The sequence below is a fragment of the Staurois parvus genome, unplaced genomic scaffold, assembly GCF_062004578.1.
Source record: "Staurois parvus isolate SC_StPar_1 unplaced genomic scaffold, SC_StPar_1.0 ptg002600l, whole genome shotgun sequence".
In the NCBI taxonomy this organism is placed as follows: Eukaryota; Metazoa; Chordata; class Amphibia; order Anura; family Ranidae; genus Staurois; species Staurois parvus.
The window spans coordinates 241,163-260,645 of NW_028320396.1; the positions used below are offsets into that span (position 1 = coordinate 241,163).

Consider the following 19,483-nt stretch of genomic DNA (forward strand, 5'->3'; position numbering starts at 1 on the left):
AGTGGCCTCCACCTGTAAAACCATTTCTGTTTTGGGGGTTGTCTCATTATTGCCCATCTAGGGCACCTGTTGTTAATTTCATTAACACCAAAGCAGCTGAAATTGATTAACAACCCCCTCTGCTACTTACCTGACCAGATCAATATCCCAGGAATTTGATTTAATGCTATACTCTGATTAAAAAGTGTTGCTTTAATTTTTTGAGCAGTGTATACGGAAAGAGCATTTTCTCTTAAATGAATAATTAAACACTCTTCCAAGACAGTGCAAATTGCATTCTGTTTATGCTTGCTCTATTGAGGTTGTGGCATGTGTGACTGACAATGGTAGCTGCCTGATTTTACTACTTCTGTTTAGAAGATGAGTGGTCAGATGAAGGCCATTGCTTAACAATGTAACAGTAAAGGTGCAGCTAAAAACAATAAATAAAATGGGTCGCAGAATTTTATGAGCATGATGTGTATGACTGGGACTCGAGTGTGCCACCTGCTGGACAGAAATTGTATCAGATTCTTATCTGAAAAGGTTTACAGAACCTATGATATACAGCAGTCTGTCAGCATGATAGGATCATGTAATCCTTTAGATCAGATGTCTGTTAGGCAGTCTGTCATTTTATTTACGTATACCTGCATATTTCTAAGATCGTTTTAAATTTAAGAAAAAAAAAATAGACTTTACAACTGTTTTAATTTTTAAGCCATGTTAGTTACAGAATGTTGAATGTGGCTTGTCTGGAGTCTTATTTTGCTGTAGATCATGGAGATAACTCAAGCCCCCCTATCATTTTGGAGTCCACTCATGAATTCAGGTACAGGCTGACAATTACTTTTTATTGAGTTCCCAATCAATTATGAAAAGTTTCAAAAACCATCATATCCAAGTACTAGAACTATAAACTGAAACCTTTTGAAGGAAATTAGCAACTTACAGTGTATACTTATTTTCATTATCCTCTGGCATGGCTATGAACCACTGGTATGCTGTCAAATGACAATCAGAGGCTTTTCAAAAAATATACTGAAAACTATTTTAGAAAAAAATAAATTACATATAAAATATCTATTTTAGGTGACTGAAGTTATTCTAAATATCTTTGGAAAAATAATAATTTTACATGTAAACTATAAAATATCTTACAACAAACAAAACAGGTGTCCACATTTCTAATATAAAAAATAAAAGCTTGACCATAGTGCTTGCTGCGAAGTCGGAGGCTTACGCACCAGAGAAAAGGGACTAACAGATGACTATCAACCCGAGACCTCAGGCTTCTTCTGGAATAGTGGATTGCAAAGGGGTTCTCCGTGGCAGCAGCAGTTAGTTTACGGTTCACAATCACACTTAATTTTCATCGTTAATAACATATGCCAAGTCCAAAATCAGTCCTGCTGTGTCCACAGCCACTTTCAGTCCATTGTATTTTCCAGTGAAACTATCCACAACCAGTGGCTCTCTGTTCACGAATAACGGAAATACATCTGTATGGTTTCGTGGACTGAATGCTTTGTGGGAACTGCCTAGCATGCTCCACTCTATGACATCAGTCTTTCCAAGTAACTGACAACCACACTTCTGTTTAGTCTCTATACAATTGAAGTCTAGAGTAGAATTAGGAGGAATGGACCAGAAGTGACCATCCTGAAGATCAGTAAGAGTGTCTCCACCATCATGTTCCAGACTTCGTGCTGCTGATTCTAAGCAAGAAGAGAAGCAGTCTGACACCAGTTTATACTCTGCCACAGAGCAGTTCTGCCCTTCCAGATGGCTGCTGTGGATATTGGCACTCTGTAACAAGACAACATTGCTGTATTAGGATTCTTAAGCAATTTGGTTAGAAAAATGCAGAACTTCAATACTTCACATAAGTACCAGGGAAAGGTGAAGTGTTTGTATGATTGTGTTTTTTTTTAGTTTTGTGACACCTATGTCTTTTTGTGCTTTGGGTGGAGCATATGTATTACAGCCAATTGCTGCAGGACTGCCATCATGATCTTGGGCTTTTCTAGAAGGTCACAGACAAGAAAGACATCCCTCCCCCCTTAAATATGTCTATTTAGACGAAACGCGCAGGGTGGAGCCTTAGCAGTGACGTTATCATGCTCACCGGTTGGCTGAAGCTGCGTTTACATGCATGTCTCTCAATTATATTTGCGAGTACCCTTTTCTTTATTTAATAAAAGATTTTAAGGATACTACACTGTTTCCTTGTTCTGAGCTGGATGTTGATCACCTTTGCTGAAAAAGCCAACTATAACCACCAGTCTGATTCATTGGAGAAATAGCGTGCTAATTCATCTCTACCTCTACAAACCTTGGGGCCTGCCTTTCTGAGAAGAGGCTTATTCAAATAAGGTGGTGGAGCACTGAACACTTGAGGAGGGCGTTGAATGTTTACCTTCGACTGTTTCAGGGACTTTATTCACGTTATACAGAGCGTGACTTAACTTTAACATTTACTTTGCATTACAGCACAACACAAATTTTTTATATAAGGAACTTATTAGATTAGTGAAGCCACAGATACAGAGAATAGGTGAACAATAAGAAAAATTGAATTCAAGGCATTAATGGCTACCGCTTCACTTCTAACCTGGTAGGTTGCCATTAAAATATCATAGTAATTCTGTTGACTGTTTGAATGGGATATTTCCCAGTTTCTCCTTTAGGGACCAATTAGCAGCTGTGAGCTGAGAGACCAGCTGACATTTAGCCCTGGTTCACAAATGTGCGGGTGGTGCTGCTGCGGATCCGCACGAAAATCCGTGCAGCCGCTCCACCTGCACAGAGGAATGAGGACCCATGGGCGGGTGCCATTACTTCTAATGGCACGCCGCCCGCACTGGAAAACGCAACGTACTGGGAACTTCGGTTGCATTTTCAGTAGAAGGGCAGGGACTTCTTCCCTGCGTGTCATGAGGCACAGGAGTCCATTCAAATGAATGGGCTCTCGTGCCCGTGCAAAACGCAGCCCGCACAGCCGCATATAAGTGAACCAGGGGTTAATACTTGCTATGCATGTACTGACGTAAATGGTCTTAATGGTGATGGTAAATGTAGTCCCTCTGCAGGCAGTCATGTGACTTTTTCATCATGTTTACAGTGCACACCCTCCTGACCAAACGTTTGGGAAAGAGGCAGAAGGAGGATGCAACTTGTCACCATCTAAAAAATAAGTGATTAGGGACACGTTAAAAACTACAAAAAAAAAAAAAAAAAAAAAAAACACATTCTCGAATATGTTCACAAGATAGACCGAAATAAAATGTTAAAAATAGGAGGGCTTAATACTACTTTAATGATTAGGCAACTGGAATAAATTGTGTTTTTTAAATCTTTGCCTGGGCCTTGTAGGAAGGATTTTTTATTCCTGAAGACATATGCTAGATCTCTTCTGCAATAAAGGCTTTTTACCTTACTGCCTGCATGCTTCTTTTGTGTTTTAAGCTGTGCATGAGCATTCATTCCATCTGCCGAGTGCTGGGATGAACACCAGTGTGCATGCGAGTTATGTCACTCCAGGCCTGCCAATTAAGAAGGCAGAATATGCCGGACCAGAGAAAAAAAAAACAGGTAGGAGATGTCGGCACCGACGAGGGAGCTTGCGGATGTCGCATCTCTGGAGTGGAGGTGAGTATTGTTCCCCTTTACAACGGCATGTTGCCAACAATGTTAGGTTTATGTTTATACAGCAAAGGCTTTTATCATTAGGAATAATATTACCATACCTTATAGCGGACATAAGCAGCCAAATGTGTTTCGGTGCAGCCACCTCCAAGAAGCAGCCGGGGATCCTTAAGCAGTTGATTTAATGTATGTTCTGCAGTCTGATAAACTCTCTTTAACAAAAAGAAAAACGTATGTTTAGTTTCTGACATAATTACATGCTGCACATTATTTATTCAGTCAGTATTTTTTCCCTACAAAATTGCAGAGCAGGATGTATTTATTAATGAAGAAAAAAAAAAAAGTTGGTGCTGTTCAAACAAAATCACCTTTCTTAGGGCACATTGCTCTGACAGGTTCCTGCACGTGTACTAACTTACTCTACTTTGACCATTATTGTGTGTTGTGCTAGTCAGCCCCTTCATTTTGAGGGGCTGAAAATGCATATTTTAACAGGAATGCACTATTATTCAATTATTTTTTTTTGTACACAGCGCACAACAACAAAAAAACGATTCACATGTGTTGCAGTGTGTTACAAAACAATCGTGTTGTGGGTGTGCTGCCTAGGTTGTGAAAAAAGGTGTTAAAATGAGCTTTTACTGCAATGTATGTAAATACGCACAATAAGTGCGGTGACTTTCGTTTTAAATGGTATAACAATACAGTAGTTGTGTGCCTTAACGTGCCCAGACTAGGAACATAACGGATGGACATATTCTTAACAAGCAGTAAAGGCTTTAAAACAAGTCATCTCTGACCTATCCAGCTGCTTGTTCTGTGAAGTATTTCATCCCAGTTGCAGACGGCCCCATGCAGATATTCTGTTGCAGGGAGGCCGCTCTGGGCTGGATCACGTATCGCATACGTGATCTGGCTCTTCCGGGCACTTGGTGCCTGCTGCCCCAGCTGTGCTGTGATTCATTACAGCACAAGCTAATCAGCGGGTTCCGGCCAATGATTTATGCTGGGACCCACTGATCGTGGAATGGATGACAGAAGAGAGCTCTGTGGTTGTAAACAAAAACCCAGCACATCCCTTAGTAAAATCAGCATGCAGGACACACTTAACACTTGTTAGACACACAGCTAACCCTTTGATTTCCCCTAGATGTTAACCCCTTCCCAGTCAGCGTCATTAGTACAGTGTCAGTGTATATTATTAGCACTGATCACTGTATTAGTGTGTCACTGGTGATGTCAGGGTCATTTAGTCAGTTCCCACACAGCGTCAGTTAGCGTCAGATTGCCTGCCATACTATCACAGTCCCACTACAAGTTGCTGATCATCACCATTACTAGTACAAAAAAAAAAAAAATCCAGTATATATCCCATAGTATGTGGACGCTTTAACTTTCAAGCAAACCAATTAATATACACTTATTGGGATTTTTTTTTTTACCAAATATATGTAGCAGAATACATTTTGGCCTAAATTTATGAAGAAATTAGATTTTTTTAATTTCTTTATTGGATATTTTTTTTATAGCACAAAGTAAAATTTTCAGTTTTTTTTCTAAGTTGTGTTTTTCTATTTGTGTGGAAAAAAAATTATATAAATGTCATTTGGATACAGTGTTCAATGACCAAGCAAATGTCAGTTAAAGTAGCGCAGTACTAAATAGCAAAAAATGGCCTGGTCATGAAGGGGGTAAAACCTTCTGGAAGGCAAGTGGTTGTATATCACAACAGAGACTCCAAAGTCAGGTTTAAAACGCTGGTTTCTAACAGCTTAGGAACATCTAGTGTTTGTTTGCATTACAAGGCTACCAGGCTGCCATGATCTGCTCTGTGCTTCAGCGCATACTTCTGAATGTATTTAAAGTAGAATTCCAGGTTTAGAGTCTTTAAATAGTTCGTTTGGGCCAAGCTAGGTCTAACAATCTATTTCCATTACAGAACTATGCGACCGCTGTGACATATTGTAGTAGCATTAGCTACATAAAGTATGCAGAGTTGTGTTCCAACAGCAGTATGGGCGACTTCCCATCTGCAGCAGGGATTAAAGTGTTACTAAACCCAGGACCCTGCATTTACTATATCTGGACTCCCGCAGTACACAGAATATGGAAATGCAATTATTTCAGTAACTATAAACTGATAAATGCCTTTTCCTCTTCAAAAGTCCTGCTCTTTCTTGGTCCACATAATGTCACCGCTACAAAATCACTGCAGCATTTGCCCTCATACAAATCCCACTCCCACCTCACCTCCCTCACCCTCCTATTACTACTAACTTCCAGAGACATCGTCCCAAACTCTGGCCCTCCACCATCAAACTCCAACCCACAGGAGCAGCAGCCTCCCTTCTGTCTTCAGCCGCAACCCTCACTCTCTTATCTCAATTCCCCTGCTTCACACACCGGCCCCTCCCTCCTATGTGCCCTCTGGAATGCCCACTCAGTCTCTAACAAACTTCCTACTATCAATGACCTCTTCCTCTCCCACTCCCTCAACCTACTTGCTGTTACTGAAACCTGGCTCCAGGATTCCGACTCTGTCTCCTCAGCTGCACTCTCCCATGGTGGCCTTCTATGGACTCACTCGCCCAGATCCAGTGGACGAAAAGGGGCGGAGTCAGACTTCTTCTTTCCCCACAAAGCACGTTCCAGGTTCTTCCTGCCCCTCTGTCTCTGTTGCTCTGCTCTTTTGAAGTGCATTGTATTCATCTCTTTTCTCCTGTGTGTCAGAGGATTGCAGTCCTTTACCGCCCTCCAGGCCCAGTTTCACGCTTTCTTGAGGACTTTTCGGCATGGCTGCCATACTTTCTCTCCTCTGAGGTGCCTGCCATCATCCTCGGTGACTAACATCCTAGTCAATGTTAACACCTCAGCCACTTCTCAACTACTCAACCTAACTTTCTCTTTTAACCTAACACAATGGACACAATCCATCACCCACTCGAACAGCAACACCCTTGACCTTGTATTCTCCCACCTATACACTCCCTGTAACCTCTCTAACACCCCTTTTCCTCTCTCTGATCACAACTTTATCAGCTTCTCACTCTCCGTGTCTCCTACCAGCAAACCGTTACCTGTAGAAACCTTCACCACCTCAGCCCTTCTCTTCTTCACTTGCTATGGAGTGCCTCTATGATAAAATTGCACCCCTGTCCTGCCCAGACCTGGCCACATCTGCCTACAAACAACTATCTATCATCTTCCCTGGACGTCCTTGCTCTTCTCTCTACACACAGAATCAGGCCTCGCCTGTCACAACCCTGGCAAACAAATGACACCAGATGTCTCAAGACTTCTGAAAGACTTTACCCTCTACAAATCCGCTCTTCTAAAATACAACTCCGGCCTCCACGCTGCTAAGCAAACCTACTACAACACTCTCATCAAAACCCTCTCATCCAATTCTGGTCAATTCTTTTCTACCCTTAATTCCTTACTCCACCCCCCCCCCCCCCCCCCCCACTGCCTCCACCCACCAACTTACTTACTGCACAGGAGATTGCAAGTCATTTCAAAAACAAGATCGACACAATTCGTGATGAGATCTCCAGTGTCAAGCTTCCTCCTCCAACCAACATACCAGGCCCAACACCACACTCAACACTCTCCTCTTTCGACCCTGTTACCGTCAAGGAAGTTACCGAACTCCTTTCCAAGGCCCACTTCACCACCTGTCCCCTCAAGATTATTGCAGCCTCTTTCCTGCTCGATCATAAACTCTCTAACCCACATCTTCAACCTCTCACTCTCCATGGGCACCTTTTCCTCCCCGCTCAAACATGCACTGGTTACCCCCATACGCAAAAACCCTCGCTGGACCCCACCTGTTTGAATAAATTAAGACCCATCTTCCTGCTCCTGTATGCCTCCAAGCTTCTCGAGTGCCATGTTCACAACCGTATGAACTGCTACCTCACCGACAACACCCTTCTTGATCTCCTACAGTCTGGCTTCCGCCCACAACATTCCACTGAAACTGCCCTACTAAAACTCACCAACAACCTACTAACTGCTAAAACCAATGACCATTACGCCATACTCATACTCCTAGACCAGGGGTATGCAACCTGAGAGCCGCAGGACTACAAGTTCCATCATGCCTCTGCAAGTCATAGTTGTGACTGTCAGTTTTGTAATCTTTGCAATGCCTCATGGGAAATGTAGTTCCACAACAGCTAGAGAGCCACAGGTTGCCTACCCGTCCTAGACCTTTCCGCTGCCTTTGACACAGTTGACCACCCGCTCCTCCTCAGTAAAACTCCACTCCATCGGCCTCCGTGACTCTGCTGTCTCCTGGTTCTCCTCTTACCTTTCTCAGCGCATTTTCAGTGTCACATACAACTCCTCCTCCTCTCCCTCTTTCCGTTGGGGTACCCCAAGGTTCTGTTCTTGGGCCCCTCCTTTTCTCTCTCTCTACACCTCCTCCCTAGGCCAATTGATAACTTCCCATGGCTTCCAATACCAAACTCCTCAAGTATCACAAATCTACTGAGGACATATCAGCATGGATGTCACACCACTACCTTAAACTCAATCTTTACAAAACCGAGCTGGTAATATTTCCTCCTCCCCGATCCCCCACTGATGACTTTACTATTACGATCAACAGCACAACCACTGGCCCTTCCCCTCATACCAGGGTGCTAGGTGTAATCCTAGACTCTGATCTCTCCTTTGGGCCCCACATCCAATCACTGGCTAAATCCTGCCGCCTCAACCTCGGGAACATTTCCAAAATCAGCCCCTTTCTGACCAATGACATCACAAAACTTATTCACGCCTTGGTTTTATCCCGCCTTGATTACTGCATCTCCCTCCTCACTGGTCTACCGTTACACAGGCTATCCCCCCTTCAGTCTATTATGAATGCTACTGCTAGATTCATACACTCTACCAACCTGCTGCCCTTCTCTGCCAATCCCTTCATTGGCTTCCACTAACCCAACGTATAAAATTCAAAATACTAACCACAGCTTAGAAAGCCATCCACAATACTGCCTCTAGCTACATCACCAACGTCATCCGCAGAGATAGTCGAAATAGCCTTCAGTTTCCCTTCAGTACTGGCCAAATGTGTGAAAATCTAGGCCCAGAGGCATGTAAAGCCCTGTTGAAGTTGAGCTTTAGCCATGCTGAACTCTGATCCTCCCCTTCAATAAAGATCACATGATGAAGTAGTTCTCAGAAATCTACATACATTCCCAGCACTGAAGGAAGAATGAAGAATTGTATTCTTCAGGAAAAGCATTTTAAGATCTTCTATAAAACTTTATTGACCCCAGAGAGATCTGTGAACATTGCTTTATGTTACTAGTCCAGATTACATGTTAAAAGAAATAAACGTCTTATACTTACCTGCTTTGTGCAATGGTATTACACAGAGCGGTCCTGATCTTCCTCTTCTGGGGTCCCCCGCCAGCACTGTCCCACTCCTTCTCTTCTGTGTTGCCCCCATAGCAAAATGCTTGCTATGGGGGCAGACTTGTGGGCTCGATCCTGAGCCAGGCTTTGTGAATCACACACACACCACGGCTTGGCCCTTCCTCCTTTCTAACAGCATTTGATTGACAACAGTGGGAGCCAATGGCTCCCAATGCTGTCTCAGTCTCTGTGAGTGGAGAGGGGAGAGATTAGATGCAGGTGTAAACAGTGCTGGATCAATTGAGGACTCTCAATCAGTAAGTATTTAGGGAGGTGGGGGAAGCACAGCAAGTTGTAAAACAGTTTTTACCTTAATACAGGGAATGCATTAAGGTAAAAAAAAAAGTTCTGGCTTTAGAACCACTTTCAATTATGTTTTTGCGGATAATGCAAAATTGTCCACGAACAAACAGAATAAAAAGCATTATTTACCACAAGCTCTTTCAGGGATGTCTCATTTCGGTTGCAGAGCACAAAGCTGCACACGGATGTGTCGCAGGGAATAAGATGCAAGTACTGCTTGTTTCCATGGGACATTTTGCTGATTTTCCTGAGGCTGCCATAGCAAGTAGAGGAAAGAAAGCTCAGAGAAGCTATAGACTGCGCACCTGTGAATAAGGGGAGAAAAAAGTCAATTACTTTAAGCTGCTGCCATAATTGTCTGGAAAAGGTCAAAATTATTGATGCAGGAATATTTATAGCCACAACAGCACAAAATAGGGCTGATAAAGAAGATCTGTGCAATAAAAATGTTTAGTTGAATTACCTGATCTGAATGATTGCCAGCAGGTTGAATGAGCTGCAGATTCCTTATATCTTGTATGTATCAGACAGCAAATTCTCTTCTCCGCCTATACAGTGCCAGAGTACCAGGCTCTTGCCATGGAGACACCCTCTCTTAAAGGAAAACTACACAGACATATGCAGGCTGCCACTGCTAACCTCTGATAAAATGTTACTTGCCTGGCTCTCATACTAATCAAATAGGAACAGTACAGATTGGGAAAAAGTATACGGATTAGGGGATTGGACTTCCCTCTGACCCTGCCTTGTTCAGAGTTAGTGACTCTGAAAGTTAGATCCATAAAAAGCCAAGTAATGCCAGCCATAGACGGGTTGAAAATCGGCCGATATTTCGACCGAAAAAAAATTGGCCGATTTTCGCACTGTTAGTGGGTTAATTGGTCGGCAGTTTTTCTGTTTTTTTGCACGTTTTTTTATTGGTCATGTTGGAAAAATTTGCGGCCCATTTTGACGATCGGCAAAATCGGCCGATCGTTTTACCGATAAAAAAATCCACTCATGAGCAATGACCTGCAAGGGACAGAAGTTATGGGGTGAACTTTATGATTTAGTAGGCCGATTTTTTTTACCGTTGGTGGTAACGTCAGCCGACTGAACGACCGATTTTTTTTTTAAATTGGCCGATTTTCGACCAGTCTATGGCCTGCATAACCAACATTTGCAAGAGGAAGTATGCAATATCAGCTCCCACATTCGCTTAATTCAGGTTTCCTTAACCCCTTCACGCCTAAGGGTGAAACAAAACTAAATGCCTAAGCACAATTTTGCAACGTTGACATGTGTTAGTAAAACCGTACATATCATCACAACTACTTTGTACATCCAGGTGAAATATACCGTATTTTTTTCAGGACAAATTGGGCTTTCATTTGGTGGCAAAAGGTAATGGATATCTCCTGATTTTTTTTTATCATCAAAGGAAAACTGGCCCAAAATAGTAAAAAAAAATACTTTTTTTTATTTAGCTGTGTGTTTCTTGTTACGACCATAACCTACCACCAAAGAACAACCCAAAATAAATTCTCCAGCTCTTGACGATCGCAGCGATACCATATACAGTCAGGTCCATAAATATTGGGACATCGACACAATTCTAACATTTTTGGCTCTATACACCACCACAATGGATTTGAAATGAAATGAACAAGATGCGCTTTAACTGCAGACTGTCAGCTTTAATTTGAGTGTATTTACATAAAAATCAGGTGAACGGTGTAGGAATTGCAACAGTTTGCATATGTGCCTCCCACTTATTAAGGGACCAAAAGTAATGGGACAGAATATTAATCATAAATCAAACTTTCACTTTTTAATACTTGGTTGCAAATCCTTTGCAGTCAATTACAGCCTGAAGTCTGGAAAGCATAGACATCACCAGATTCTGGGTTTCATCCCTGGTGATGCTCTGCCAGGCCTCTCCTGCAACTGTCTTCAGTTCCTGCTTGTTCTTGGGGCATTTTCCCTTCAGTTTTGTCTTCGGCAAGTGAAATGCATGCTCAATCGGATTCAAATAAGGTGATTGACTTAGCCATTGCATAACATTCCACTTCTTTTCCTTAAAAAACTCTTTGGTTGCTTTTGCAGTATGCTTTGGGTCATTGTCCATCTGCACTGTGAAGCGGCGTCCAATGAGTTGTGAAGCATTTGACTGAATATGAGCAGATAATATTGCCCGAAACACTTCAGAATTCATCCTGCTGCTTTTGTCAGCAGTCACATCATCAATAAATACAAGAGAACCAGTTCCATTGGCAGCCATACATGCCCACGCCATGACACTACCACCACCATGCTTCACTGATGAGGTGGTATGCTTAGGATCATGAGCAGTTCCTTTCCTTCTCCATACTCTTCTCTTCCCATCACTCTGGTACAAGTTGATCTTGGTCTCATCTGTCCATAGGATGTTGTTCCAGAACTGTGAAGGCTTTTTTAGATGTCGTTTGGCAAACTCTAATCTGGCCTTCCTGTTTTTGAGGCTCACCAATGGTTTACATCTTGTGGTGAACCCTCTGTATTCACTCTGGTGAAATATTCTCTTGATTGTTGACTTTGACACACATACACCTACCTCCTGGAGAGTGTTCTTGGTCTGGCCAACTGTTGTGAAGGGTGTTTTTCTTCACCAGGGAAAGAATTCTTCAGTCATCCACCACAGTTGTTTTCCGTGGTCTTTCGGGTCTTTTGGTGTTGCTGAGCTCACCGGTGCGTTCGTTCTTTTTAAGAATGTTCCAAACAGTTGTTTTGGCCATGCCTAATCTTTTTGCTATCTCTCTGATGGGTTTGTTTTGTTTTTTCAGCCTAATGATAGCTTGCTTCACTGATAGTGACAGCTCTTTGGATCTCATCTTGAGAGTTGACAGCAACAGATTCCAAATGCAAATAGCACACTTGAAATGAACTCTGGACCTTTTATCTGCTCATTGTAATTGGGATAATGAGGGAATAACACACACCTGGCCATGGAACAGCTGAGAAGCCAATTGTCCCATTACTTTTGGTCCCTTAATAAGTGGGAGGCACATATGCAAACTATTGTAATTCCTACACCGTTCACCTGATTTGGATGTAAATACCCTCAAATTAAAGCTGCCAGTCTGCAGTTAAAGCACATCTTGTTCGTTTCATTTCAAATCCATTGTGGTGGTGTATAGAGCCAAAAATGTTAGAATTGTGTTGATGTCCCAATATTTATGGACCTGACTGTATGTGTATGTTATTTGTACCCGTAGTACAGCCCAGAAACAAGAGTGCGCGTTTTGTTTTTGTCTTTTTTTTTTTAACCTAAAACACACTGACACTAACACCAATTTTTTTAAAATCCTGACCTTTGACCCTGGCCTTTTGACCTTGACCCAAACACTAACCCTGGCACTGAACTAGATCAAACCTTGATCTAGGTATTTTTTTCTTTATTTTTTAATATTTATCTTTTTTTTTTTTATACAAACATTTTTCGTTCTCTCTATGCCAGGAGTTAGAGAGATACAATGTCTCTCTCTCCTCCATTCATAGGGAAAAAAAAACAAGGGGGCGGGGCTGTACAGTGACTGATCACTGTGATAGCCAGAGGCTATCACAGCAATCACGTGACCCAGAATCGGGAGTCCCGGGTCCCAATCGTTATAAAACAGGACCCGGGGCTCTCGGTGACACCACAGTCTTTGTGCTGGAAGCGCGCTGTGCGGCGCGCTCCCAGCACAAGGACATGTATGCAAATATGCGCCCCCCGGAAAAAAGCCTGTGAGGCATATTTGTGTGACGTTGGCGTCAAGCTTTTAAACGATAAAATTAAGTATATTGTTGTGTCCATACTAATAATACTGCTTAAGTGCAGGCACCACAACACACCTTTGAAAAACTGCAGACTGATTTTCCCTGTACCCCAGCTGTACACTACACACATGTTCACACTTCACCCCAACTTAAATGTAAACTTTTCCTAAAGTTTTGGATCGAGTGGAGAGGGATTAGAACACCTGTCCGATTGGTATTGCTCTTTGTGCCCCCATTAGGGAGATTCAGCCCCTCTATTTGACTTGCTTACTGTTATCACTGAAAGTAAAAGAAAATCCAAAATTTTTGGGTTGTCCCATATCTTCCAATGTGGAAACTAATTCTAGTAACCCTGATGGCAACCAGGGATTTCCCCACTTTTTGTTGTGGCTATGGGAGAGGAAGTGAAAGAAAATCTCCCAAATGGGACACAGATGGCAAAGAAAAACTTGGAAGGAGCTATAACACTCCACAGCTCTAACTAAAATGAAGAAAAACAAAAAAAAGTTTGCCTTTAGTTGTACTTTATTACTAAGGATCACCTCCCACTGTTTTAACAGTTTAATGGCACAGCCATTAGGAGGGTTTTGCATCACAGCAGACAAGATTGAAGCTCTTTACATAACACCCCCCCCCCCCCCCCAAGATTTAGGCTAGGTTCACACCCATGCAGGTTGCATTTGAGCTGTTTCTGCATTGCGTTTCGCAGTTGCGTTTTTGATGCTTTTTGCGGGGTGGATTTAAAATGCAAAACGCATCAAAAACATGGCAAAAATGCAATTCATGCTTTTCTGCAGTATTTCCATTGATGTCTACAAAACCAAAAATTCTAATTTTTGCATTAAAAAAAAGTCCCTGACCCTTTCCAAAACAAAACACATCAGGTGAAAACGCACAGGTGTGAACATGTCCCATAGGAAAACATGTTAAATGGAATGTACTGCGCTTCTGCAAAACGCTGCAGAAAACGCTTAGGTGTGAACCTAGGGTCATTGGTTTCCTAGGCACAAAGAAATGGATTAGAGTTATCAAACTTACTTGCAGGCACAGCAAGCCTACTTCAGCTCGTGCAGACTCCACCTCCGCAACATCGCCAAAATACGCACGTTCCTAACCCCAGAAACCACTAAACATCTCATCCACTCCCTCATCATATCACGACTCGACTACTGCAACTCCCTCCTCACTGGCCTGCCTCGCCGCTGGCTATCCCCGCTTCAGTTGATCCTGAATACGGCTGCCAGACTCATTCACCTTTCCAACCGCTCCATCTCCGCCACCCTCCTCTGCCAATCCCTCCACTGGCTTCCGATTGCGCAACGGATCAAATTCAAAATCCTAACACTGACGTACAAAGCCGTCCACCATACTGCCCCGAACTACATCACCGACCTAATATCCAAGTACCACCCAGCACGCACACTCCGCTCCTCAAAAGACCTCCTTCTCTCTAGTTCCCTGGTCTCCTCCTCCCATGCCCGCCTCCAGGACTTCTCCAGGGTGTCACCCATCCTCTGGAACTCCCTGCCCCAACCCATCAGATTATTACCTACTCTCCTCTCCTTTAGGCGCACCCAGAAAACCCATCTCTTCAGGGAAGCCTACCCCACCCCCTGCTAACCTGCCGACCTCCTCCACTCTTCCTACCACTCCATCCCCCACAGCTATCTCCTCCTGTGCCACCATCCCCTCCCTCCTAGATTGTAAGCTCGAAAGAGCAGGGCCCTCAATCCCCTCATGTTTGGCATTGTATTGGTTTTGTTCTGTCACATGTTCTGTCCCCCTTTGTAATGTACAGCGCTGAGCGAACTATTGGCGCTTTATAAATACTGTATAATAATAATAATAATTTTACATACTGTATATTGTTAGCTTGGAGACACTGATGCACTTCAAAATTCTTTAGGCCCCATTCACGCCTGGGTGCATTGCGATGCATTAAATTGTTACTAAACCTACAACAGTAAAATCAGTCTGTATATGCAGTAAAGCATGCTTGATATACTCATTGTGGAACCCAAGGGGTTAATCCTCTGCATTGTGTAAAAATACTGCTTGATCTTGACTTCCCTGATCCTCCCCTTTTTCAGGGTCTCCCTTTTATCTCCTGATAAGACATATTGTGTTGAGACACTCTGCACATGCTCAGCTTGGTGTGTATTGCTAGAATTTTTTTTTTTTTATTTTCTTGGGAGAGTGCATGTGATCAGTACAGGGCCAATCAGCAGTGTTCAGACAGAGGTCAGGGGTTGTGCATCCTCCTAGTGCAGAAAGAAAACTCCTCCTATAAGCTGTAACCAGTGCTCAGCTGAACACTGATAGAAGCCACAAGACTGCTCTAACTGCTGATGAGAAAAAGGTATTTAGCAGTTTATATTTACTAAAGTAATTGCATTTCCATGTAGTGTGTACTGTGGGAGGCCAGATATAGTGAATGCAGAGTCCTGGGCATAACAACACTTTAATGCATGCACATAATGGGGGTTATTTACTAAAACTGCATGTTGCAAAATCTGTGCAGCTCTGCACAGAAATCAATCAGCTTCCAGGTTATATTGTCAAAATGTAACTGAACAAGCAGACGTTAGAAGCGGATGGCTACCATGCACAGCTGCACCACCTGTAGTAAATCTCCCCCCAGTGTGCGCTGCATTTAGGCGGCCCATTTATTTTTAATCAGCTGACAACGCACATGAAACTAGACATGCCCCATCTTTTTCTGGTGCACTGCATCACAATACATAGACAGTCTGCATCTGTATGTTGGGGTGCGTTAAAACATACATGCAGTACACACTGGTAGGATGCACTAGTGTGACATTGAAAATGAAAGGCACTGCAATGCTGATTATGCATTACTCTGCATTGAAGTAACACTTGCATGACAGATCGCATAATTGTAAAACTGTACGAGGTTGCACTTGATGGATATCAGACTTTTATTTAGCTTTATCTCTATAACTGCTAGTACTGCTTTCTATAACACTTCAAGTGCACAGTTCGGTCAACTGACATTAGCCTGAGTGTTTTTACTGCATCAAGTACAATGTGGGTTCATAATATATCCTGGAGTTCAGCATTAACTAAAACTAGGAAAATAAGGTATCATGTACAAAAGGCCACATCAAAATGTTACAGCAACAGCTAAAAATGTATACAAAAGTTGTTTGCTTTGTATGCAAAAAAGTCTAATGCAGAAATCAAGATAATATACATTTCATTAGAATGATTATTTTGTGTGTAGGATTAAATATTACATTTATATGTGAACATCATTTCTCCACGCAAAACAAAATTGAACAAGTGTTTCAATTTTAAAAAGTTCCATTGTGACTACATTCTCCTATGTATTTTTTTTTTACCTGTCATCCGACTTAGTGGTTCCATAAGAGCTGCTCCCAATCTTTCTACGGCAAGGATCTTCTGCTCTTTTAAATATTGTTTCAGAGATGGATGAATAACTTTTTGACAGACAAGTACATGAACATGGTCATCCACTAACTGTTTGCCCAAGGCCATCAACTGTTCCAGCATGACTTGTTCAGGGTCTACACTATCCACCACATCAACAGAGCCATCCCCTGTATCACTAAAATCTCCAGACATTGAGACTGAAAACAAGGCCAATGTAATGTTTGTAGGGGGTAAGTCTGACAACGTTAGGGTTCGGCTCCAGCTGCTAGCTGGCATTTCGATGAGGACACCAGGAACTAAGGTAGACTCCATTACACTCAGACCTTCGACGGGGACCATCACGGTCCTTCCTAATACCATATTTGATAGGCTCTCCATAGGAACTTTGAAGAGAAAGGTTTTGACAACTAACATGGTAATGTAATCGACTTCTTTTATGGTAAGCATGCAAGCAGGTTTACTGTGAAGCACAGATCTTGTTAGATCAAATAACGAGGCATTACAGCTAAAATCTACCTTTAGTTTGCATGCACACTCCTCAGATGTCAGATAATTCAAACACATGTCCAAAATCCTTCTGTTTATAGCTATTACTTTGTGAGGGGACACCGGTAAATTCAGGCATCTGTCAATGAGGTTACAGCAAAGAATTACTGCAAAGAGTCCACCATCATTGAAGCGAGATACATAATTACGGACAGAGGACACAAGCAACTGTAAGACTGGATGGCTAATAGACAAGCCGCCAAGTAAGGCAGAGGACTGTGATGTTGTAATAACATAACCTCCACTACCATTATGGACCTGTTTGAGCCTACCAGTTGGTCCATAGCATGATGCTGCAATCATCTGTAGGACATTCAGTGGTCCTCTTAGTGAAGCACTGGTTACGGGTCCGGTTGTACACTGCGATGGTTTTTTCATTTCAGCTCTTGCCATGATTAAACCTGAGAGTTCAGATTCTATTTCCAAGAGACAACTCGGGCTCTGGTTTTATCATTTAAAACTGATAATTTATTTATCTGATGTGAGGATGGGCAAAATGCATATTATCACAACTGCAGATCAGTGAGTGTCAACAACAGAACTGAAAATGGTGTTTGGGATGAGAGCTCCTGTGGTGGAACCAAGAAAAGTAAATCATCTAGTGGGCTCAGTTGCCGTTCTTACTGTCCTTTATAACCATTGTTTCCCGGGCAGAGTATTTTGCCACCTTCTGAATAAAATATGTCCCAAAATGAATGCCTGCAAAAGATAATCCTGCAATCCAGAGCCAGTTCCTCCTTAAGAATGATTTAGCTTTCATGGTTCCTTGTTCAGCAATAAGAGAGAGAGAGATCCAAAGAGTAACCTAGAAAAACAAAGAGGAGTAATTACAATTAAATTAGGTTTAATACATTATAACATCACAGCAAAATAAAATAAACTTAAAGCTGAATTCCATGAAAAGGAAAAATCCTCCCTTACGGCACCACAAGGATTAAATACTTAAGTCTAGGGGGCCTCAAAAAACAGTTTTACTTACTCGATTATTCACTCCAGACATCTCCCTCCAGGCTGTAAGACTGGTCCTACAGTCTCTTGATCCCCACACTCTGGCAGTCACAGGTTTTCTGACTTCTTCAAACGAGTATGCCATAAGAATAGTCAACTGCCAGAGCGTAGGGGGAAAAAAAAAAAGAGGAGCATGCCAGCTGATGAGTAAGAAGAGGACTGGGCAAGTAAGACAGCTTTTTGTGGCCCCCTAGACTTCAATGAACATTTAACCCTTGCAGGGCAGGGGCAGCCCCACGCGGGGAAAGTATTTTTTCCTGTTCCTGGAGATGGGCTTTAAATTATGGAGAAATTAATCCAGAAAAACTTCATGAAAAAGGGATGCAAAAGAGGTGCCAAGTTGCAAAGCCAGCCCTATGGTGAGGACAGATTTGGAGCTATATTTATGATAAGTATAGGAAAAAGAATTCAAACCTGACACTTCAGCACTCAGAAAATGGTAGAGGCACTCAACGTATAAACCAATTTGTAATTTCGTAACCCGGACTAGAAAGAAGTGGCGGTGCGGCCCTCCTCAGATCAGGGAAATCCTACACTGCACAAAACACAAAAACAGAGAGGGCGCAAACACCTAGCGCATACCTTTTGAATCTTTATTAAAGGATTGAAAAAGACAAATGTTATACTCAAAAGCTAAGAGAGCTAAAGACATGTGAATGCATAAAGCACACAATACAAGAGTCCGCACTCCACCTCCAACTGGAAACAAGATGACAAACACACCTGACATAGTTCGAGGATCCAAACCATAACTCTGAGGAAGGGGACAGGTTTGTCATCCTGTCTGCAGTTACATTGTGTGTTTTATGCATTTACATGCCTTTAGCTCACTTAGCTTGTGAGTACAACATTTGTCTTTTCAATCCTTTAATAAAGTGTCTGTGCTAGGCATCGTGCCCTCTATTTTTGTGTTCTGTATTTATGATAACTTTAACACAGATCATACTGAGTGATAGCATTGAGTTCTTATGGGAATATGTAGTTTTGTTAATGTTTTTTAGATATGCTTGTAAAAGATCAGTCTCTCAGTCATAGAAAGGTGTACATGTGTCGGTCTGTAGGTTTGTAAAAGGTTGATTACCTTAATGCATTCTATGCATTAAGGTAAAAACCTTCTGGGTGCAGCTCCCTTCCAAGCCCCCCCCTCCCTATATTTACCTGAGCCTCATCTCGATCAAGCGATGTGCTTGAGAGTCACAGCTTCCATGAGTCTCTCTCTCTCTCCTCATTGGCTCCTGATGCTGTCACTCACAGCCAGTAAGCCAATGATGAGAAAGCGGGGGGCAGGGCCGAGCTGTGCATGGACAACGTCCATTCACAGGAGCATGGCACGGGAGTGAGACTACTCGAGTGCCACCATAGCAAGAGGCTTGCTATTGGGGCG

General features: G+C 42.5%; 1 protein-coding gene across 1 annotated transcript; it reads right to left on the bottom strand.

Annotated features, from left to right (window-relative positions):
• Positions 1-806: 806 nt before the first annotated feature.
• Positions 807-17,486, bottom strand: LOC149430602 (molecular chaperone MKKS-like). The gene is made up of 4 exons (XM_089666200.1): positions 16,494-17,486; positions 9,484-9,659; positions 3,729-3,839; positions 807-1,788 (listed from the first exon to the last, which is right to left on the bottom strand). Exons 1-4 carry the CDS (start codon positions 17,482-17,484, stop codon positions 1,345-1,347), a joined length of 1,722 nt encoding a protein of 573 aa, XP_089522326.1. The 5' UTR covers positions 17,485-17,486; the 3' UTR covers positions 807-1,344.
• Between the last annotated feature and the right edge of the window lie 1,997 nt (positions 17,487-19,483).